This window comes from Oncorhynchus gorbuscha, linkage group LG10 (genome assembly GCF_021184085.1).
Source record: "Oncorhynchus gorbuscha isolate QuinsamMale2020 ecotype Even-year linkage group LG10, OgorEven_v1.0, whole genome shotgun sequence".
NCBI classification, from domain to species: domain Eukaryota; kingdom Metazoa; phylum Chordata; class Actinopteri; order Salmoniformes; family Salmonidae; genus Oncorhynchus; species Oncorhynchus gorbuscha.
In genome coordinates this window covers 12865165-12889162 of record NC_060182.1, presented here as the reverse complement: position 1 = coordinate 12889162, position 23998 = coordinate 12865165, and the positions used below count along the sequence as shown (strand labels likewise).

General features: G+C 44.7%; 2 protein-coding genes across 4 annotated transcripts in view; one reads left to right on the top strand and one right to left on the bottom strand.

Annotated features, from left to right (window-relative positions):
* kcnd3 (potassium voltage-gated channel, Shal-related subfamily, member 3) overlaps positions 1-3418 on the top strand; it is a 348776-nt gene extending 345358 nt beyond the window's left edge. For all 3 annotated transcript variants that reach the window (XM_046364947.1, XM_046364946.1, XM_046364945.1), the window contains one exon: positions 831-3418. In XM_046364947.1, the coding sequence (XP_046220903.1) occupies positions 831-1008 (178 nt within the window). In that variant the 3' untranslated portion in view covers positions 1009-3418. The remainder of the gene's footprint in view (positions 1-830) is intronic.
* A 5220-nt stretch (positions 3419-8638) lies between these two features.
* On the bottom strand, positions 8639-17364 carry ddx20 (DEAD (Asp-Glu-Ala-Asp) box polypeptide 20). Its single transcript, XM_046364944.1, has 11 exons — positions 17134-17364; positions 15095-15189; positions 14752-14920; positions 14510-14624; positions 13716-13858; positions 13427-13565; positions 13217-13275; positions 11196-11278; positions 10951-11056; positions 10459-10560; positions 8639-10311 (listed from the first exon to the last, which is right to left on the bottom strand). Exons 1-11 carry the CDS (start codon positions 17327-17329, stop codon positions 9014-9016), a joined length of 2505 nt encoding a protein of 834 aa, XP_046220900.1. The 5' UTR covers positions 17330-17364; the 3' UTR covers positions 8639-9013.
* Positions 17365-23998: the final 6634 nt, after the last annotated feature.

Genomic DNA, 23998 nt, shown 5'->3' with positions numbered 1-23998 from the left:
CCCTGCCTCTCTCTCTCCACTCCCTGCCTCTCTCTCTCCACTCCCTGCCTCTCTCTCTCTCCACTCCCTGCCTCTCTCCACTCCCTGCCTCTCTCTCTCCACTCCCTGCCTCTCTCTCTCCACTCCCTGCCTCCCTCTCTCCACTCCCTGCCTCTCTCTCTCCCTCCCTGCCTCTCTCTCTCTCCACTCCCTGCCTCTCTCTCTCTCTCCACTCCCTGCCTCTCTCTCTCCCCTGCCTCCTGCCTCTCTCTCTCCACTCCCTGCCTCTCTCTCTCCACTCCCTGCCTCTCTCTCCCCTCCCTGCCTCTCTCTCTCTCCACTCCCTGCCTCTCTCTCTCTCCACTCCCTGCCTCTCTCTCTCCACTCCCTGCCTCTCTCTCTCCACTCCCTGCCTCTCTCTCTCTCCACTCCCTGCCTCTCTCTCTCCCACTCCCTCCTCTCTCTCTCTCCACTCCCTGCCTCTCTCTCTCTCCACTCCCTGCCTCTCTCTCTCCCACTCCCTGCCTCTCTCTCTCTCCACTCCCTGCCTCTCTCTCTCTCCACTCCCTGCCTCTCTCTCTCCACTCCCTGCCTCTCTCTCTCTCCCTGCTCTCCTCCCTCCTCTCTCTCCACTCCCTGCCTCTCTCTCTCCTCCCTGCCTCTCTCTCCCACTCCCTGCCTCTCTCTCTCCCACTCCCTCCCTGCCTCTCTCTCTCCACTCCCTGCCTCTCTCTCTCTCCACTCCCTGCCTCTCTCTCTCCACTCCCTGCCTCTCTCTCTCTCCACTCCCTGCCTCTCTCTCTCCACTCCCTGCCTCTCTCTCTCCACTCCCCTCCTCTCTCTCTCTCCAGTCGCTCCAGTCTGAACATGCGTGTGGACGAACCCGCGCGCCTCAACTGCCAGAGTGGCACGATCACCACTGCGATCATCAGCATTCCGACGCCCCCAGCGACCACTCCTGAGAGCGACGCCCACCCTCCACCCCCAGGCCCCGCCCTTCAGAACGTTGTGAAGGTGTCTGCGCTGTGAGAGTAGAAGCGCAGCAGGACGCGCGGACAGACAGACAGACAGACAGATAGGATGGATAGACAGACTCATGCAGATAGACAGAAGGACAGTGCGAAGGATACGACAGACGAGCAGGCGAATGCTCTGAAGGCCGAGTCCCAGACTGAAGACATGGAGAAGGACTGCCTACTGGTGGAGATCTACTGTAATGACATGGACTTCCTGTAGAAATGGAGGATGGATTTTAGATACAGTCTACTGTAGGTGTCTGGGCGCTTCTGTATGTTTGAGTGTGCGTTTTGTGTGTGTTTGGTAGGTTATAAGTGTGAGAGAGAGAATGTGTTAGAGAAAATAAAAAAGGTTTGAGTTTTTGGAGTGTATGAAAGAGAAGCACTTGATGGGTCGCTGGAGAGATGTAGAGCAGTAAAGTCACATGTCACTGGGCACGCAGCACCTTTTTATGGTTAGTGCTATCCGGGATCATTGGGACATCCCTACACTAAAACCTTAACCTTTACCTAACCCTAACCTTAACCCTTACCTTAACAATAACCTTCACCTAACCTTAACCCTCACCTTAACAATAACACTTACTTAACCCTAACCTTAACAATAACCCTTACCTCACCCTAACCTTAACCATTTTAAATTTCAACTTCAATGGGGGGTATGGATGTCCCAAGGATCCCGGATAGCAAGGATGACCTTTTTATGGTTTGGAACCTGAGTTTGACATTTGACCTGTCTGGTCTTTACATCGTTACAGCAGGAAGCAGTGATCATATCAAAGAAAAGAACTTAGACATATTGACATCATTAAAGTTTTCCTCTGGTTTGTTATGTTATTTATGGTTAGATTCAGTTTGATCCACTTATTCGTCGTCATAGATACATGTCAATCACCATCCAAAATCTTTTTCCTTTTCTTTTTTTTCTCCCCAGGTATAATTTAATTTCACAGTGAAAATTCTTAACAAATCAAACTATGGTAGGTGTCTGTATCAGAGATACTAGTGGGTTTCTTATATTTGTGAACGTGTACGTGTGTATGCCTGTATGAGCGTGTGTGAGTTTGAGGAGCTGTCTGTAGTTGAGCTCTTTCTTTAAGTGTCCATGGCTCTGTATATGTGTGACTAGCTGCCACTCATGGAAAGCTCATGTACATATTTTTGTCCAAAATTCTCAGCTGGAAGCCTTTTACACAATATGTGCCTGTTTCGTTTGAGTAAATTCTTGATTTTATTTCTCTCTTTTTTTGTAGGTCGGTTTCCCTCCCTTTGCTTTCCTCTGGGCTCTAGTTGTAGATATTCAACAGACCTTTTATGTAAACTTGCTTCATTATCCAACACCAAGACCAAAAAGGTTGTATTTAAACTTAAACCACGTCTAACTAAAAGCACAAGGTGTTTGCTGAGAATTTCTGACAGAGATCTGTCCAGAGCCTGGGTTATATTGTGAATATTGTTAATAGAATATTTTGTAATATTTTCCCATTGTTTGGCAGAGCCCGTGAAGCTGTCCTCTCTCTCTTTCTCTCTCGTTGTCGTCCTGTGTATCTCTTTCTCTCTCGTTGTCGTCCTGTGTATCCTTTCCTCCGTTCTGTGTGAAGAACAGTATGCTTTTGGTAGTTGTTTTTAGTCGTCAATGTTTTCTCCCCAAACTCAGCTGGCATTTTTCAAAGTTGTTGGGTGTCTGTAATCTTCTATGTGGATAGAAACTTGGTGTTTGTACTTTTTCTGTGGCCTTCCATGTTTTTCTCCTGGGACATTCTAGGTCTTAAATTTTTTTTTTTTTCCTGGAGAACTTGAACCTGGGACATCTGTTGTCATGGTGACCACAGAGACATGGAGGACTGGATGACACCCACCCATGGACCTAAACCAACCTTAACATCTAACACTAGCCATTTATCTTCTTGGTTACAGGGTCTGAAATGTCTCTTTACCAGACACTAGAGTTGGGCTCAGTTCATTTCAGTATATTCAGACTGAATTCAGACACCAACCCTTCCAGAGATACAGGCACACAAAGGGGCAAAGGGGCAGAGTAGATCCATGGCATCTATCTACGACATGACACAGGACCTGTGATTCAACCAAACCAAAAGGGTTCAACTATGTTGGATCAGGAAGTTAGTGGTATTGTTTATTTAGTAAATGACCTGCATTTGTAAGCACAGGTATTGTTACTTTAGAACTCGATGATGTATTCCGTGACCATAGCTCCCAGGATCTAATATAGACCCAGTCGTTATGGGATAGAACGTTGCGATCTTGCCCTCCTGTAGGGAAAACAACCTGTGGTTACCTACAGTGCATTCGGAAAGTATTCAGACCCCTTGACTTTCTAAAAATGTTCTTACAGCCTTATTCTAAAATTGAATAAATATAAAATGTCCTCATCAATCTACACACAATACCCCATAACGACAAAGCGAAACCAGGTTTTCTAAATTTTTACAAATGTATTAAAAATAAAAACCAGAAATACCTTATTTGCATAAGTATTCAAGACCCTTTGATATGAATCTTGAAATTGAGCTCATGTGCATCCGGTTTCCGTTGATCATCCTTGAGGTGTTTCTACAACTTGATTAGAGTCCACTTGTGGTAAATTCAATTGATTTGACATGATTTGGAAAGGCACACACCTGTCTTTCTAAGGTCTCACAGTTGACAGTGCATGTCAGAGCAAAAACCCAAGCCATGATGTGGAAGGAATTGTCTGTAGAGCTTCGAGGCAGGATTGTCTCGAGGCACAGATCTGGGGAAGAGTACCAAAAAAATGTCTGCAGCATTGAAGATCCCCAAGAACACAGTGACCATCATTCTTAAATAGAATACGTTTGGAACCTCCAAGACTCTTCCTAGAGCTGGCCACCCGGCAAAACTGAGCAATCGGGGGAGAAGGGCGTTGGTCATGGAGGTGAACAAGAACCCAATGGTCACCCTGACAGAGCTAAATAGTTCTCTGTGGAGATGGGAGAACCATCCAGAAGGACAACCATCTCTCAATCAATCAGGCCCTTATGGTAGAGTGGCCAGACGGAAGTCACTCCTCAGTAAAAGGCACTTAAGCCCGTTTGGTGCCAAAAGCACCTAAAGGACTCTCAGACCATGAGAAACAAGATTCTATGGTCTGATGAAACCAAGATTGAAATCTTTGGCCTGAATGCCAAGCGTCACATCTGGAGGAAACCTGGCACCATCCCTACAATGAAGCATGGTGGTGGCAGCATCATGCTATGTTGATGTTTTTCAGCAGCAGGGCATGGAAGACTAGTCAGGATCGAGGGAAAGATAAACGGAGCAAAGTACAGAGAGATCCTTGATGATAACCTGCTCCAGAGCACTGAGGACCTCAGGTCTCAAGTGGGGCAAAAGGTTCACCTTATTCGTCTGAATACTTTCCGAATGCACTGTAAGTTACTCCATTGGCTCACAACAAAAACTTGACCTTTTTCAAACGCAATTTTCATGTTGTCTGCTTGTTTTAGTCAATTACAAAAGTGCATTTAAGAGAAGTACAACATGTCTAAAGATCACTTTCCAACATGGCCTGCTCCCTAGCGTTCTCTCTACTTAGAAAAACATATTGTAGGGCTTCCCTCATGCCCCTTTTCATGACGATGCTAGCAGCCACTTGAGTGAGTGAGTGCTAGCTATCTACTGACCGGAACATTAAACTAGCCAAGACCAACAACACAAACAAACAGACTATACAGCTACAAGCAGTTAGTGGAGTTACAAATGAATGGTACTAAACAAGTTAAATGTCTTACCTGTGATTAAATGTTTTCCATACATAGCCTACTTGGACTCCGCGTCCCCAAATATCCCACACCGAATAGCCTGAAGCCATAGGGCTCTTCTCGCAGGCTCTTTCCTTATGTGGGAGCATTGCGAACCGTAGATTGGGATTTTTGACCTGACTACATGTACATTTTGAGCATGTTTTGTTATTTCTGTATAACAAATATTTAACAACGAGGTTGCCAATTTTACAATTGGGGTCAATAGGAAATAATATTGGTTTTCCCCAATTTGTGGGCCTGGTCGAGGGGAAATCCGACATGGGCTATTAGTGTACGTGTAATACACAGTCAGACGCTCTCTGTCACAGAGCAAACAGAGAAACAAGCACAGCCAGGCAGGCACTTTTCCGAAGTGAATTACATCTTACTCACAGTTTCCAGGCCTGGTTGTAACACTATTTGAATTAGATTGACAGAAAAGCGGAGACAGCAGCAGTAGGTTCACGTTATTGGGTTGAAATAGAAAAGTGTTATCACAAGTCCTGCATACCATGACTTAAATCAAATGAAAAGGCTGACTTTGCAGTCTATCCTACCATGACACTGTAGGGGGGGCAGTGATCAAACACACAATAACTCCCCTAAAAAGTGTCAAATCATTGTTATCTTTCCCCTAATGATGAACACTAAGGTCTGTTATTGTGTCACTTCTCGCTCTTCTTTTTTGTTTTATTTTCCCTTAGCCAATTTGTCTTTCCTTCGGCCCAGTCTCTCCATCACTCTTTGCTTTCCCCTGACTCCTGTCGTTGTTGACACTAATGCTGTGCGTATCCTGTCAGTCGTTGGTTATTATTTATGACCTTGTCTTGTGTCCCGACTGTGAAAACGCCTGATAAAAACATCTATATCTGCCGAAACCACCTCTGACTCTGTCTCTTATGTCATCCACTAACAGACATTGGGGGTGGTGGGATGTAGTGTGTGTGTGTGTGTGTGTGTGTGTGTGTGTGTGTGTGTGTGTGTGTGTGTGTGTGTGTGTGTGTGTGTGTGTGTGTGTGTGTGTGTGTGTGTGTGTGTGTGTGTGTGTGTGTGTGTGTGTGTGTGTGTGTTACAGTTGTAAGTAGCTTTTCTTCCTTCACTAATTGCAATTTCACACATGCTGATGACAGTAAGTACAGACGCTAAACAGTCATAGCCCTCATTAAGGCATCGTTACGGCACCTACTGTACAATCCCATTAGCTACTGTCTATTCAATTCAATTCAATACATCTATACATGTGATAAAAAGGCTACCAGCCTGGCTAGCATGTTTTAATATTTACCTGAATAAACTCAGGTAAAAACCTCAAAAGTGAGATGTTATTAGGTTATTTACACATGATGATAGAATTCTCAATTGTATGAAATGATATTGTGCTGACAGGGCACTACAATTGAATCCTTCGCAGACCAGCCTTGACTTCTGTCCAGTGGTCCCAGTTCTCAGTCCTCCTGGGTCTGGATTGATTCCTCATCCCCTGCAGAGGAGTGAGGAGAGCATTTTGCTGAACTCAGAGCGGAACTGTCTGGTGACCATGGTGTAGATGAGGGGGACCACAGCTACAGGGACACAGGTCAGGATCATGGCTGAGGTCTCCAGCTCCTTCAAGACCCAGCTCTGCTGGAGAAAAGGGGAGAGGGGGGGGGTGGCAGGGGCAGGGGCAGAGAGGAAAACAGGGGAGATGGAGGGGATGGCAGGGGCAGAGAGGAAAACAGGGAGATGGAGGGGATGGCAGGGGCAGAGAGGAAAACAGGGGAGATGGAGGGGATGGCAGGGGCAGGAGGAAAACGGGAGATGGAGGGGATGGCAGGGGCAGAGAGGAAAACAGGGGAGATGGAGGGGATGGCAGGGGCAGAGAGGAAAACAGGGGAGATGGAGGGGATGGCAGGGGCAGAGAGGAAAACAGGGGAGATGGAGGGGATGGCAGGGGCAGAGAGGAAAACAGGGGAGATGGAGGGGATGGCAGGGGCAGAGAGGAAAACAGGGATGGAGATTGAGGGGATGGCAGGGATTGCAGAGAGGAAAAAAACAGGGGAGATGGAGGGGATGGCAGGGGCAGAGAGGAAACAGGGGAGGGGGTGCAGCGGCAGGGGCAAAGAGGAAAACAGGGGAGGGTGCAGCGGCAGGGGCAAAGAGGAAAACAGGGGAGGGGGTGCAGTGGCAGGGGCAAAGAGGAAAACAGGGGAGGGGGGGTGCAGCGGCAGGGGCAAAGAGGAAAACAGGGTAGGGGGGGTGCAGCGGCAGGGGCAAAGAGGAAAACAGGGGAGAGGGAGGGACAGAGGGAAAGAAGACGGGAGAGAAGAGGGAATGAAAGAGTAGCCTACAAAATTAAACACTGTAAAAATTGTAAATGAATATGAAAGCTGTAAAGACTCTTTTTCTGATCATTTCATGATATAGCCTACTCACTGAGTCTCTGCCCCTCGTCACGATGGCGTGTATTAGCAGAATCACAACCATGGGCATCCAGAAGAGAGTGAAGGTGATGATGATGTACCCAAAGCGCTTGGCCAGTTTCCCCTCTGTCCTCTTCTGTCCACTCTCTCTAGCGGTGGGGGTGAGGAGACACACAGACCTCACTCTCTCCTGAGCTTTCTCCGCTGCAGGGGTGCTGGTCTCAGACACTGTGATCACCGTGCACCGTGGGAGTTGCAGAATCAGCAACGCTACAGCCGCTAGTAAGTATTTGACAGTTTGCCCCGGTGCTATCCGCGGTGCTGAAACAACAGAGTTCTGCCAACTCCAGATGTGCCTCGACACAGAGGGCCTCAGCTGAATCCCGCGGTCTGATACTTTGTTACCTGACTATATATAATACCAAAATATATGCGCCAAACGTCACGTGTTTGCCTACGTGACGACGGCACATCATGTAAAACAGATAACGTCTGGACAGAGCCAGCGAAAGGATAGCTATAAGTAACCTGAAAGCCCAGATGGCGAGGATCCAAACCGGAATCTTGGCCTTTGTCTTCTTGTTGTGAAACGGAAAAGCGTGGCCTGAAACCGTTATATGCGGTCGCTGACCAGGGTGAGCAGTTGAAGGCAACTGCAGAGGGCATAGGTGAACTGCTGCAGGGAGCAAAGCAGGATCGACTACGGCACCTCCTCTTGCCTCCCCTCCAGTAGCACAGACAGCAGCAAGAGCGGGTGTCCAGAGAGCATTTCATTTTACCCATCTGCTTGGATGTGACCTAAAATAAGCCAGGTGATATTTCAACTCCTTCCATTGACGGTCAACAGTACCACATTTAGTTTACTCATATCTTTGCAGTTAAATCAAAACGTAAAATGCCTCCCAAGCCTGCAGACACAGCCATGCTCCAAGCCTTTTCTCCTCTCACCAGGCAGCACAGAGCAAACGGAATACTTTTGATAGCAGCATCCTTGCTAGCCTATGACACATGTCAATGGGGTGAATTGGTCATAATTTAAAGTGTGTTCTGTGATTGAGTGGCATATTGAGGGAGACTGTTCCAAGCCTGATTTGATGAGCAGGGCTTTGCTGGCTGATTGGAGTATTCAGGTTAGATCCGTGTGACCTTGCTGTTCTAGCCTGTGTTATTCTGAGGTTGACGACTGAGCACTTTCCAAGAATACCATCATGGCTGCATTTACACAGGTAGCCCAAATCTGATCTTTTTTTCCACCAATAATTGGTCTTTTGTCCAATCACATCAGATCTTTTTCAGAGCTGATTGGACAAAATATTTTTTTTAATTTAAAAATAAATAAATGTATAATCAGAATTGGCCCATGTTCTTCTCTGTGTTTCTGGAATAAGATGGAGCAAAAAAAGATATATATTATTATACGGAATGACAAGGGGCATCAAATAAGGTCTGAAAGGAGGCATATTGAACAAAAGGATCTTTATTATAAAAGTATGTACACAAAGTAGGCATAATAATAATAATGCACGTAGTAGTCATTCATTTACCATGCAATAATATTAGCGAAAGTCCACTATTTCACATTCAAAATGAAAGACCAAAACGTGTACAGCAAAATAATATTGTTACGTGGAAATCAGTGATTTCCTTAAACTAACTGAAGAAATTATTCATGTTTGTTCACCGTTTGCTGCTTCTACAAAGAGATCTTTAATGTTTTAATCATCTTTAACTTTGTTTGTTTCACTGAGAACAGCAGACATTGAGTGGAAAGAATAGCTCATGTCTTTGGCAGAAGTTTAACTCAGTTTCTCTGGTCTACGTGTGAAGCCCTGTGTTAGTGTTTTAACAGTTCCTCCATGTACACAGAGTTCATACGGTAGGCAGCCATCCAGCTGGACGCCATACTGTGGTAGCCATGGTAACCCGGGTGGTGAGAGGGGGGCATGGAGGCGTAGTAATCCTCCCAAGCTCTGTAGTAGGCCCTCCAGTAGCCCTCATAGCCCTCACCATCCTCCTCCTCCTCTACCTCACTCACTCTGTCCCTCTTCCTCTCACTCCCTCGATTCTCAGGCACCTTCCTCTCCTCTAAAATATCTCTCTTTTCCCCTTTGACTTTCTTAGCAGTCTCCCTACTCCACTGCTGTGCTGTAGCCTCTCTGTCCTTTGCCTTCCACAACAAAGGTTCCCCCTCCCCGGGGTTTGTACTCACAGCTCTCCCCTCTGGTCTGGGGGATCTGTGGCGGCTAGGATGGGGTACAGACGGTGAGTTGGGTTGGCTTCTAGGTGGCGTAAACTTTGGTTTCCTTGCCCCATCCATGACTGTGGATTGCTGTGCAGATTGAGTTTGAATCGGAATGATTGGTTTGTGTTCAGCTCCTCTGGTCTGATCTGTGGAGCTCTGCGTTGACTCGTCAGCCTGCCGGTCTTCCTCCATGTCACAGTCAGAGCTGGACCCATCAGAAGTTGACTCCAAAGGTGACGGGTCAGAGTTAGTCTTTAGAGGAAGCTGTGTGGGTGTTGGTGGACGCTCTCCGTTCCGTGTCATGTGTGTGTGTGTGAGTGGCACATCGTCATCCTGGAGTGTATGAGACTCCTCGTAGCCGTGCTGACTGTTAAATCCCTCACCGTCGTCTCCGTGACCTCTGAACTGTCGGATGACCTCCACTGTCCTTCCCAGCCCCTCCCTGATGAAGCTCTGGAAGTCCAGCTCTGCCTCCTGGAAGGTCATGATCCCTGATCTTTGACTCTTGAAGGCGCTGAGTGGAGGGATCTTTGGCAGGGCATCCTGTTGCTCTTTACGGGAGAGAGCTAGGGAGGCCCCAGGGACTACTGAAGCCTTGGGAGGGGGTAGGAGGACATCCAGGGCAGGGGATGAATTTTTGAGCTTCGGACCAGCCTTAGCCACAGGACTGGCTGTGTGCTGGCTCTTACATGGTCGGCTGGGTTCAGTGCTCTCTGGGTGGACAGGGCTGGGGTTCTGATCCCGGATGGGTTTAGGGGCTGGGGATTCGGTCTTAGCCCGTCTCCTTCGCTCTGTCTTGGGGAACACCTGGGAATTAGTCCCTGGTGTCAGGGCCTCCACAGTGATATCCCAGTCACAAGGCTCCTGCATCAGCCCTGGCTCTATGGGGTCTGGAGGAGTGATGATGGGGTTAGGAGATCCATCACAATAACACAGCAAAACCACACTAATGCTCCATTTGCAAAAAGATGAGAAAAAAAATCCACAATCTGATCTATGACTGAAAGCAAAAGGTCACAAGGACATTCAGATCTTACCTGGTAGAGCGCAAAGAATTAGGTTGCACTTCTGAGCGATGGCCATCATCTTGTTCTCCTCCTCGCCATGGCAACAGTAGGTCACTGCCAGCCCGTGTGTACCTGGGACAAAAGAGAAAACACTCCTTATGAGGACCCATAAACAACAGCTAGCAGGTGTGTGCGTCTGTGCGTCTGTCTGTGTCTGTGTCTGTGTGTGTGTGTGAAAAAGAGGGAGAGGTAAAGCAAAGTTCTGACAACAGAAGGATGCCACTCCTGCCAGCCTGAGTTTGTCATGACGACCCAGTTTGTAGTCGCCTAGAGGGTTCTGTCTATCACCTCCACACACACACACGGCTGAGTGATTAGCCAACCTGTTGACCTTGGGACCAATCTATAGACCGAGGTCTACAAGCTAGTCTCTACTAGCAGTGTAAGACAGACATTAGGACCAGACTGACATCCTAGCCCTGTGATGGCGGTATAATGGCTGTGTTGACAGGCAGAACTCACCAAAGCGTCCAGCTCGTCCTATACGGTGCATGTAGGTCTCCCAGTCCTGAGGAACATCCAGGTTGATCACCAGATTCACCTTCTCAGCATCTATACCTCTGGAGGTCTGGGAAAGGGGGAGGCTGCTTTTAGCAAGTGGTACAGAAATGTTCTGTTCTTAAGGACATTTGTGAGGATAGGAGAGCCCTTTGTGAGGTTATTGTGGAGATGAGGTAGGTGTGAGGTCATGTTGCTGAAACACTCACCAGGTCAGTAGAGATGAGTACTCTACACTGGTACTGCTTCAGTTTAGACATGGCCTCCATTCGCTGGTCCTGACTCAGACTACCTATACACACACACAACCCAGCATTGTACACCACAACCCAGCATTGTACACCACAACCCAGCATTGTACACCACAACCCAGCATTGTACACCACAACCCAGCATTGTACACCACAACCCAGCATTGTACACCACAACCCAGCATTGTACACCACAACCCAGCATTGTACACCACAACCCAGCATTGTACACCACAACACAGCATTGTACACCACAACACAGCATTGTACACCACAACACAGCATTGTACACCACAACACAGCATTGTACACCACAACACATCTGATTCAGTTTTATTATGGCAGTAGAATAGTAGTAGTAACAGTAGAATATACACTGCTCAAAAAAGGAACACTAAAATAACCCATCCTAGATCTGAATGAATGAAATATTCTTATTAAATATTTTTTTCTTTACATAGTTGAATGTGATGACAACAAAATCACACAAAATTATCAATGGAAATCAAATTTATCAACCCATTGATTGGATTTGGAGTCACACTCAAAATTAAAGTGTAAATCCACACTACAAGCTGATCCAACTTTGATGTAATGTCCTTAAAACAAGTCAAAATGAGGCTCAGTAGTGTGTGTGGCCTCCACGTGCCTGTATGACCTCCCTACAATGCCTGGGCATGCTCCTGATGAGGTGGCGGATGGTCTCCTGAGGGATCTCCTCCTAGACCTGGACTAAAGCATCCGCCAACTCCTGGACAGTCTGTGGTGCAACGTGGCGTTGGTGGATGGAGCGAGACATGATGTCCCAGATGTGCTCAATTGGATTCAGGTCTGGGGAACGGGCGGGCCAGTCCATAGCATCAATGCCTTCCTCTTGCAGGAACTGCTGACACACTCCAGCCACATGAGGTCTAGTATTGACTTGCATTAGGAGGAACCCAGGGCCAACCACACCAGCATATGGTCTCACAAGGGGTCTGAGGATCTCATCTCGGTACCTAATGGCAGTCAGGCTACCTCTGGCGAGCACAATGGAGGGCTGTGCGGCCCACCAAAGAAAAGCCACACCACGACTGACCCACCTCCAAAACGGTCATGCTGGAGGATGTTGCCGGCAGCAAAACGTTCTCCAAGGCATCTCCAGACTGTCACATGTGCTCAGTGTGAACTTGCTTTCATCTGTGAAGAGTACAGGGCGCCAGTGGCGAATTTGCCAATCTTGGAGTTCTCTGGCAAATGCCAAACGTCCTGCATGTTGTTGGGCTGTAAGCACAACCCCCACCTGTGGACGTCGGGCCCTCATACCACCCTCATGGAGTCTGTTTCTGACCGTTTGAGCAGACATGCACATTTGTGGCCTGCTGGAGGTCAGGGCTCTGGCAGGGCTCTGGCAGTGCTCCTCCTGCTCCTCCTTGCACAAATGTGGAGGTAGCGATCCTGCTGCCCTTCTATGGCCTCCTCCACGTCTCCTGATGTACTGGCCTGTCTCCTGGTAGCGCCTCCATGCTCTGGACACTACGCTGACAGACACAGCAAACCTCCTTGCCACAGCTCGCATTGATGTGCCATCCTGGATGAGCTGCACTACCTGAGCCACTTGTGTGGGTTATAGACGCCGTCTCATGCTACCACTAGAGTGAAAGCACCGCCAGCATTCAAAAGTGACCAAAACATCAGCCAGGAAGCATAGGAACTGAGAAGTGGTCTGTGGTCACCACCTGCAGAACCACTCCTTTATTGGGGGTGTCTTGCTAATTGCCTATAATTTCCACCTGTTGTCTATTCCATTTGCACAACAGCATGTGAAATTTATTGTCAATCAGTGTTGCTTCCTAAGTGGACAGTTTGATTTCACAGAAGTGTGATTGACTTGGAGTTACATTGTGTTGTTTAAGTGTTCCCTTTATTTTTTTGAGCAGTGTAGTAAAGAGTAATGTACTCTAGTATAGTGCTCCTTGCTGGCCCTGGCCCACTCTCACCTGAGATACAGACAGCAGGAAGGCCCTTCGAGGACAGAATGTCTGCTAAATGCTGAGCCCTGTAGGGATGAAAACCATAAGAAATCATTGACCAAAAAGAAAAATGAAACAAACTACTAATAGGGAGACTACACTGCAAAACAAATGACTGTAGACAGTTATTCAGATAGCTCGTTGATGTTACAGTAACCCTACAGCTGAGGATCCTACCTGGTGTGCAGGTTGGAGAACACCAGAGCTTGATTGAAGGGAACTTTACTGAACAGCTCCAGCAGGAGCAGAACCTTCTCCTCAAACACCTTATGGGGCATGGCATGGGAGCGCACCAGCCTGTAGTACTGCTTCAAACCTGAGGGGGGCAGAATACACATCTCAGTGAAATAAAACACAGCACAATCTTCATGCTAATCATGACCCAAAATCATGGAATATCTCTGTGTCTGTCTGGGAGATGATGCCTGTTGTACCTGGATGTTACTGGTTGAGCTGTGATACTGACCTATGAGTCCGGGGTCGGAGGGGTTAAGTCTGACAAAGGTGGGCTCTCTCATGTAGTGGGCCAGGTGCTGGGCAAGGGATTCTGGGTAGGTGGCAGACAGGGCTAACATCTGTTTGTTGACTGGTAGAGAGGAGAATATCCAACTAGAGATAGAATTAGGAATAATATAATGGACATGAACCTTCTTATGATTGTATAAAATGTCAACCATTTTGGTAAGGGTGGGGCATGGCCAATAGCCCAGTCTCCAAACAAACATTTTAAAGGCCTGCCTTTTGGCCACAGACACAAAATGTTGCTTGTTTAAAAGCTCATTTCTTTAAAATAATATATTTATCGCTCGTTTAACTTTTCTACATACATTATATCTGTCTTTAGTCATTTAAGTTTACACTGAAAACATTTCAGCATCCTGAAAATGATGATGATTATTTATATATTTATATATATATATTTATATATATATATATATATATATATATATATCAAGGCCACTGCTAAATGAATATGGGAAAGACTGATGACAGTATTTTAGGCTGACAATTCTATTACATCATTTCTGATATTTACATGCCTTACTTTTTATCCTGCATGAGTAAAAACAGGAAATGCATAATCTATGCCTTTGTCATTAATTCCAGTTAGACTGGTTTGGATGTCTCCCTGACCACAATCGCTGCCATTTTCAGTCCATTTAGGCTCTTTAAAGGTTTAGCCACTCTAGTAATTTAATAGGATCGCTGAGACAGAGTCCGTCAGGTGGAGTTGATCGAAGACCCGTGTGTGTCTCTCACTTGATCTGGTCCTGGAAGCTGCCTTCCTCCAGTAGTTTGTCAGCCTCGTCCAGCACAAACAGACGGATGCTGGCGGTAACCAAAAAACCCAGCTCAATCAGCTGCTTGATACGTCCTGACCAGGGAAGAACACATCCATATACAATTAGACTTATGCCCCTGTTTGCTACGGATGATACTGTTGCCATGGTTATTAACCTATATGACAAAGGAACTGTATAGGTTTGCCTACAGTCACTGACCTGGTGATCCCACAGCGATGTGGCACTTCTTGAGACTGATCTTGTCCTGGCTGACGGGCGTCCCCCCAATGAAGACATGACACTGCAGGCCCTCCATGGCACTGCCTATAGCCATCACCACAGAGTGGATCTGCACTGCTATCTCACGGGTCGGGGCTAGCACCAGCACCTGTCACAGGAAGGGACATCTTGGTCAATACACAATGTCCATCCTATGTCAAAGATTTGCCTGTAATCTGTCCAAATATAGAGTCAAGCAAACAGATGTCATAGATGACATTCAACCTTGACATGTGAAATGAATGCATGTCTCTGTTATGATAAATTGAGTGAGTTGAGTCACCTGTGTCGTAGTGTTCTCCATTACCAGAGAGTCCAGGGCGATGGCAGAGAACACACAGGTCTTCCCTGTGCCAGACTTGGCCTGCACTATCAGATCTGAAATACAGCACACAGACATGAGGCATGTAGGTTGCCAGCTTCCTGTCCTAAATAGCCATCTGTAAATATTATGGAAACACTTGCACATATACGCATGCATCAGGTGACAAACACCTGAGAGCCATGCACGTGAGCCTGACGTCACCTAATAGCCTTTAAGGCTAAATCAATACTGCCCGACAAGACAACATCAGTCCGTTTTCACGTTTCAATATTGTGGGCAGACTTTGAAGAGGAAGTGAGACACCACGCTTGCTGTTTTTTTCTGGTTCAATTTAACAGAGGTTTGGAATCGAGTCACAAATATGATGACTTGCAACTAGACTTTGACACCAATGACTCGAGACTTGACATGGACTGGAGCCTTATGACTCGACCTGACTTGATACCCTCCCCAAGCCCAAATATTAGAAATGAGGCTATTAAAAAAGAATAAGTGTCCAGCACATCAACTCTTCATTTAACAGATTACAGTTTGAGAAACAGTTGCACATGGCAGTGCAGAGGAACGTCGGCGGGTGAATTCAGACGGAGCCCTTGGAAAGATGACACCCAAAATTATTATTTTCTAATATAAAAACGACGCTGTATCAACAAAAAACAGATGGCAACTTGCAAAACATGCAGGAAGAAAATGACAGACTGAGGCACAAACAATTTCCAAATTTGTTCGACATTTGAAGCAGCACAAAGAACGTTAAGTTGTGGCTTATATAGCCGACAGCTAAATATATATTTTTTACTAGTGTATCATGTAGGCTAATATAACGTTAAATCACAAGCCTCCACCCAGTCAGTCAGTGCGGGAATGTGATCATTGCACAAGATTGAGCTACAACTGGCTAGGCAGTTGGTAGCCTAAATCCTGCCTGATGTTATTTCTGCTCCTAAAACCATTGACATACATTAGCCTACTGTAACCACACAGAGAGTGTGTGTGTGTTAAGGTTGGGCGATTGTGTACAACTCAACATGGTCCAATTGCACCCCATAGGGATCCTCGACAGTCGATCACTATGGGAGGGTGGGGGGGGGGGTCTTTCTCATGGCTACGCATGTATTTCCATGGAAATATAACATTTATTTGGAAAGTAAAGTAATAAATATATAGATATTTTTAAAAGCATTCATGATTTGCATAAATGTAATATACAAACTATTACTCTTGTTAAAAATATGAAATGGTATTACATTTGGTGGAGCACGTTATGACTTGTTTAGGACTCGAAACTCAAAGTTTAGGACTTGAGACTTGAAGGTCTTGACTTGACTCAGACTTGCCTGTTTTGACTTGGGACTTGAGTGCTAAGACTTGAGACTTACTTGTGACTTGTAAAACAATGACTTGGTCCCACCACTGTAATTTAAGTCAATTAACTAAGTAGACCAGACCCTGCTGCTATTGCATTGGTGTCTATGGGAGACAATGATAAAAGGCCTGAGTGAACTATCTTCATTTATCCACCGTCTTTGGTTATTAAATGTAACAAAACTTTACAAATATATATATATATATATATATTATTTTTTTTGTGTGTTTTTTTTGAGAACACTATAATTTGTTTACAAGCATGATAACTGAACTTTTAATTTATGGTTGACGCAGCTTGTTGGCAAATCGGCGTTTCTCAACGAGTTCAAAGCACGTGAATCCATCAAACGAGTATTTATGACTTCCCAACTAGTAATTTCCACCAATTCAATTCACGGGGCTTTATTGGCATGGGAAACATGTGTTAACATTGCCAAAGCAAGTGAGGTAGATAATATATAAAGTGAATATATAAAGTGCACTTGGTTATCAACGCGGCATAATTTCAAATGAATCTAAACAGACTAGAAACTGACTAGAATACAGGAAGTTAGGTGGTTAAGACATACAATTGCTAACTAGCTAAGACGTAACGTTAACTACTGTAGACGCTGACGACAAGATCATACCGAGCCCGCATCGCCCCAACGGAATGGCTTTGAGCTGGATTGGAGACGGTTTCTTGAATCCAGAAGCCGCCAGTCCATCGAGCACGGGCTGCGACAACAACAGGGCGTTGAAGTCGATACCGCCCGACAAGACAACATCATCTGTCCGTTTTCGCGTTTCAATATCGTGAGCAGCCTTCTTCATTGAGGAAGCCATGTTTCAAACAAACCCGGTAGTATCGCGAGATGTTGCTTTTTCTCGTTATTAGACGTTTTCTTTTTTTGTGTCCCTGTTTGTCGCCATCTACTGTACGGTTAAAGATGGTGGATAAATTAAGAATGCGTGTAAGGGGGTGGCTCTCTTGTAGGCACCAGTGCGATAGCAGCGGGGTCTGGTCTATGTGGTTTACTGACCATTGTTTTGGTCAATAAAGTGTGTCTGTTCTTAGTCAGAGTCCTATGAGTCAGAGGGAAAATCTCAATTGCATCCTCCTCGAGTCCTCTCTCCTCGTCTCCAAGCAAGAGGCCCGCCCCTCTGACCTTCTCCTCCAATGGGTTTTGAGAAGGAGACGAGGAGAGAGGACGTGAGGAGTATGTCATTTAGATCTTCCCTGTGCATCATCTCTTAACATTTATTTAGCTGATGTTATCCATAAAATCTGCATCTTTTAATGATAATACCAGATAGCTTTTCTTATTATCTGATAACACACACACAGACACATACATGGTGAGAGAGAGGGATAAGTACATTTTAGGCTATCAGAAGGCTACTTATATTTTAGGCTACCAGGTATCTCACCACAAGCAATTATGTCAAACTATGTGTGTTCAAGGAAGCCATCACGTAATGGTTTTATTATACTTCTCCTATGAACATTTGAATAGGCAGGCCTGTCATTGGTCAGCTGCCCACAAGTAAACTGTCCCTGCGAGAGGCGATGACCCGTCAGGTGAGAGGAGAGAGCAGATGGCGCGCCGGAGGGGACGGACTGACAGATCTGACAATGCATTGAGGTATGGGGTTGAGGGGTTGAAGGCTTTGGACTGAGGAGAGTTATACACTTCAAGGCAGGCCAAATCATGAAATTACATGCAAAACATTTTGATTTATGAAACACATTCTAATAGACAGGAGTAAGCCCCTTGATGTGATGAGTGAATTACAATATTTGGATGACTGAATTATTAGAAAATACAACTTGAATCCCCTTGTAGATGTATTGCATGTAAACACTGGCATAGTGTTATACCTAGGATAGGATAAGTAATCCCTCTCACCCCCCTTTAAGATTTAGATGCACTATTGCAAAGTGACTGTTCCACTGGATGTCATAAGGTGAATGCACCAATTTGGAAGTCGCTCTGGATAAGAGCGTCTGCTAAATGACTTAAATGTAAATGTAAATGTAAGAGACAAGGAAGCAAAAAGGGGCATGTAAGATGATCCATGAGCAGCAACATGGGAAGTTCATAGGAACATGTCAAATTAGGTGTCAAAAGAAAGCTAAGAGTCTATATTTTTAAGAAATGAAGGCATAGATACATTTTCAATATGTTCTATGTTAAATATTAGAAATTAGAAAGTGCTTTAATTTCTGGTCAGATGGAAAAGGGGTCTTTGAAAACATCTACCAGAAAAAGTCTTAAAGGTATTAGAAATATATCAAAACACAACAATGTTGAAGTAAAGATCCCTGCCAAATAATAAAGACTTATATTTAGTATTTGCCTTCTGAAAGTTTGAGACATAGCCCTTAGCCTTCAAATTCTGTGACCAAAATCCTGCAAATCTTTAAGATATTTTCAAGATTCTCATGAGGAGGGAGGATAATGAATGTTCAGAGAAGTAACATCTAGTTATATTGTGTTTTTACTGATATCTATTTTGTTTATGAATTTTTATTTAATGAAATTGGTCAAATAATTTCCCACAAACCAGTAACAGAATTACTGCAATTCAATTGGCTAAAATTGGAAATCATAGTAGTCACAAACCACAGTTGTCACCTGCTAGCTGCTACAGTCCACTGGCATACTGTTATGTTCTGCTAACTGGCATACTGTTATGTTCTGCTAACTGGCATACTGTTATGTTCTGCTAACTGGCATAGTGGTATGTTCTGCTAACTGGCACACTGTTATGTTCTGCTAACTGGCACACTGTTATGTTCTGCTAACTGGCATAGTGTTATGTTCTGCTAACTCGCATACTGTTATGTTCTGCTAACTGGCATACTGTTATGTTCTGCTAACTGGCACACTGTTATGTTCTACTAACTGGCATACTGTTATGTTCTGCTAACTGGCATACTGTTATGTTCTGCTAACTGGCACACTGTTATGTTCTCCTAACTGGCATACTGTTATGTTCTGCTAACTGGCATACTGTTATGTTCTGCTAACTGGCACACTGTTATGTTCTGCTAACTGGCATACTGTTATGTTCTACTAACTGGCATACTGTTATGTTCTGCTAACTGGCACACTGTTATGTTCTGCTAACTGGCACACTGTTATGTTCTGCTAACTGGCACACTGTTATGTTCTGCTAACTGGCATACTGTTATGTTCTGCTAACTGGCATAGTGTTATGTTCTGCTAACTGGCATAGTGTTATGTTCTGCTAACTGGCATACTGTTATGTTCTGCTAACTGGCATATTGTTATGTTCTGCTAACTGGCACACTGTTATGTTCTGCTAACTGGCACACTGTTATGTTCTGCTAACTGGCACACTGTTATGTTCTGCTAACTGGCATACTGTTATGTTCTGCTAACTAACTGTTATGTTCTGCTAACTGGCATACTGTTATGTTCTGCTAACTGGCATAGTGTTATGTTCTGCTAACTGGCATACTGTTATGTTCTGCTAACTGGCATACTGTTATGTTCTGCTAACTGGCATAGTGTTATGTTCTGCTAACTGGCATAGTGTTATGTTCTGCTAACTGGCATACTGTTATGTTCTGCTAACTGGCATACTGTTATGTTCTGCTAACTGGCACACTGTTATGTTCTGCTAACTGGCACACTGTTATGTTCTGCTAACTGGCACAGTGTTATGTTCTGCTAACTGGCATACTGTTATGTTCTGCTAACTGGCACACTGTTATGTTCTGCTAACTGGCACACTGTTATGTTCTGCTAACTGGCACACTGTTATGTTCTGCTAACTGGCATACTGTTATGTTCTGCTAACTGGCAACTGGTTCTGCTAACTGGCACACTGTTATGTTCTGCTAACTGGCATAGTGTTATGTTCTGCTAACTGGCACACTGTTATGTTCTGCTAACTCGCATACTGTTATGTTCTGCTAACTGGCATAGTGTTATGTTCTGCTAACTGGCATACTGTTATGTTCTGCTAACTGGCACACTGTTATGTTCTGCTAACTGGCACACTGTTATGTTCTGCTAACTGGCACACTGTTATGTTCTGCTAACTGGCATAGTGTTATGTTCTGCTAACTGGCACACTGTTATGTTCTGCTAACTGGCACACTGTTATGTTCTACTAACTGGCATACTGTTATGTTCTACTAACTGGCATACTGTTATGTTCTGCTAACTGGCATACTGTTATGTTCTGCTAACTGGCACACTGTTATGTTCTGCTAACTGGCAACTGGCACTGTTATGTTCTGCTAACTGGCACACTGTTATGTTCTGCTAACTGGCATACTGTTATGTTCTGCTAACTGGCATACTGTTATGTTCTGCTAACTGGCACACTGTTATGTTCTGCTAACTGGCACACTGTTATGTTCTGCTAACTGGCACACTGTTATGTTCTGCTAACTGGCATACTGTTATGTTCTGCTAACTGGCATAGTGTTATGTTCTGCTAACTGGCATACTGTTATGTTCTGCTAACTGGCATACTGTTATGTTCTGCTAACTGGCATACTGTTATGTTCTGCTAACTGGCACACTGTTATGTTCTGCTAACTGGCATACTGTTATGTTCTACTAACTGGCATACTGTTATGTTCTGCTAACTGGCACACTGTTATGTTCTGCTAACTGGCACACTGTTATGTTCTGCTAACTGGCACACTGTTATGTTCTGCTAACTGGCATACTGTTATGTTCTGCTAACTGGCATAGTGTTATGTTCTGCTAACTGGCATAGTGTTATGTTCTGCTAACTGGCATACTGTTATGTTCTGCTAACTGGCATACTGTTATGTTCTGCTAACTGGCACACTGTTATGTTCTGCTAACTGGCACACTGTTATGTTCTGCTAACTGGCACACTGTTATGTTCTGCTAACTGGCATAGTGTTATGTTCTGCTAACTGGCATACTGTTATGTTCTGCTAACTGGCATACTGTTATGCTCTGCTAACTGGCATAGTGTTATGTTCTGCTAACTGGCATACTGTTATGTTCTGCTAACTGGCATAGTGTTATGTTCTGCTAACTGGCATAGTGTTATGTTCTGCTAACTGGCATACTGTTATGTTCTGCTAACTGGCATACTGTTATGTTCTGCTAACTGGCACACTGTTATGTTCTGCTAACTGGCACACTGTTATGTTCTGCTAACTGGCACACTGTTATGTTCTGCTAACTGGCATAGTGTTATGTTCTGCTAACTGGCATACTGTTATGTTCTGCTAACTGGCACACTGTTATGTTCTGCTAACTGGCACACTGTTATGTTCTGTTATGTAACTGGCACACTGTTATGTTCTGCTAACTGGCATAGTGTTATGTTCTGCTAACTGGCATACTGTTATGTTCTGCTAACTGGCATACTGTTATGCTCTGCTAACTGGCATAGTGTTATGTTCTGCTAACTGGCATACTGTTATGTTCTGCTAACTGGCATAGTGTTATGTTCTGCTAACTGGCATAGTGTTATGTTCTGCTAACTGGCACACTGTTATGTTCTGCTAACTGGCACACTGTTATGTTCTGCTAACTGGCATAGTGTTATGTTCTGCTAACTGGCATACTGTTATGTTCTGCTAACTGGCATACTGTTATGCTCTGCTAACTGGCATAGTGTTATGTTCTGCTAACTGGCATACTGTTATGTTCTGCTAACTGGCATAGTGTTATGTTCTGCTAACTGGCATAGTGTTATGTTCTGCTAACTGGCATAGTGTTATGTTCTGCTAACTGGCATACTGTTATGTTCTGCTAACTGGCATACTGTTATGTTCTGCTAACTGGCACACTGTTATGTTCTGCTAACTGGCACACTGTTATGTTCTGCTAACTGGCACAGTGTTATGTTCTGCTAACTGGCATACTGTTATGTTCTGCTAACTGGCACACTGTTATGTTCTGCTAACTGGCACACTGTTATGTTCTGCTAACTGGCACACTGTTATGTTCTGCTAACTGGCATACTGTTATGTTCTGCTAACTGGCACACTGTTATGTTCTGCTAACTGGCATACTGTTATGTTCTGCTAACTGGCACACTGTTATGTTCTGCTAACTGGCACACTGCTATGTTCTGCTAACTGGCATACTGTTATGTTCTGCTAACTGGCATACTGTTATGTTCTGCTAACTGGCATACTGTTATGTTCTGCTAACTGGCACACTGTTATGTTCTGCTAACTGGCATACTGTTATGTTCTACTAACTGGCATACTGTTATGTTCTGCTAACTGGCACACTGTTATGTTCTGCTAACTGGCACACTGTTATGTTCTGCTAACTGGCACACTGTTATGTTCTGCTAACTGGCATACTGTTATGTTCTGCTAACTGGCATAGTGTTATGTTCTGCTAACTGGCATAGTGTTATGTTCTGCTAACTGGCATACTGTTATGTTCTGCTAACTGGCATATTGTTATGTTCTGCTAACTGGCACACTGTTATGTTCTGCTAACTGGCACACTGTTATGTTCTGCTAACTGGCACACTGTTATGTTCTGCTAACTGGCATAGTGTTATGTTCTGCTAACTGGCATACTGTTATGTTCTGCTAACTGGCATACTGTTATGCTCTGCTAACTGGCATAGTGTTATGTTCTGCTAACTGGCATACTGTTATGTTCTGCTAACTGGCATAGTGTTATGTTCTGCTAACTGGCATAGTGTTATGTTCTGCTAACTGGCATAGTGTTATGTTCTGCTAACTGGCATACTGTTATGTTCTGCTAACTGGCATACTGTTATGTTCTGCTAACTGGCACACTGTTATGTTCTGCTAACTGGCACACTGTTATGTTCTGCTAACTGGCACAGTGTTATGTTCTGCTAACTGGCATACTGTTATGTTCTGCTAACTGGCACACTGTTATGTTCTGCTAACTGGCACACTGTTATGTTCTGCTAACTGGCACACTGTTATGTTCTGCTAACTGGCATACTGTTATGTTCTGCTAACTGGCACACTGTTATGTTCTGCTAACTGGCACACTGTTATGTTCTGCTAACTGGCATAGTGTTATGTTCTGCTAACTGGCACACTGTTATGTTCTGCTAACTCGCATACTGTTATGTTCTGCTAACTGGCATAGTGTTATGTTCTGCTAACTGGCATACTGTTATGTTCTGCTAACTGGCACACTGTTATGTTCTGCTAACTGGCACACTGTTATGTTCTGCTAACTGGCACACTGTTATGTTCTGCTAACTGGCACACTGTTATGTTCTGCTAACTGGCATACTGTTATGTTCTGCTAACTGGCACACTGTTATGTTCTGCTAACTGGCACACTGTTATGTTCTACTAACTGGCATACTGTTATGTTCTGCTAACTGGCATACTGTTATGTTCTGGGCACACTGTTATGTTCTGCTAACTGGCATACTGTTATGTTCTGCTAACTGGCATATGTTCTGCTAACTGGCACACTGTTATGTTCTGCTAACTGGCATACTGTTATGTTCTGCTAACTGGCACACTGTTATGTT

Excerpts from the sequence above, each read along its gene's own strand:
- ddx20 (XM_046364944.1), bottom strand. The coding sequence starts at position 17,329 with ATGGCTTCCTCAATGAAGAAGGCTGCTCACGATATTGAAACGCGAAAA. Across the intron at positions 13,566-13,715 it reads CTCCGACCCCGGACTCATAG|GTTTGAAGCAGTACTACAGG; the intron begins GTCAGTATCACA and ends TGCCCCCCTCAG. Across the intron at positions 10,312-10,458 it reads AATTCTTTGCGCTCTACCAG|ACCCCATAGAGCCAGGGCTG; the intron begins GTAAGATCTGAA and ends TCACTCCTCCAG.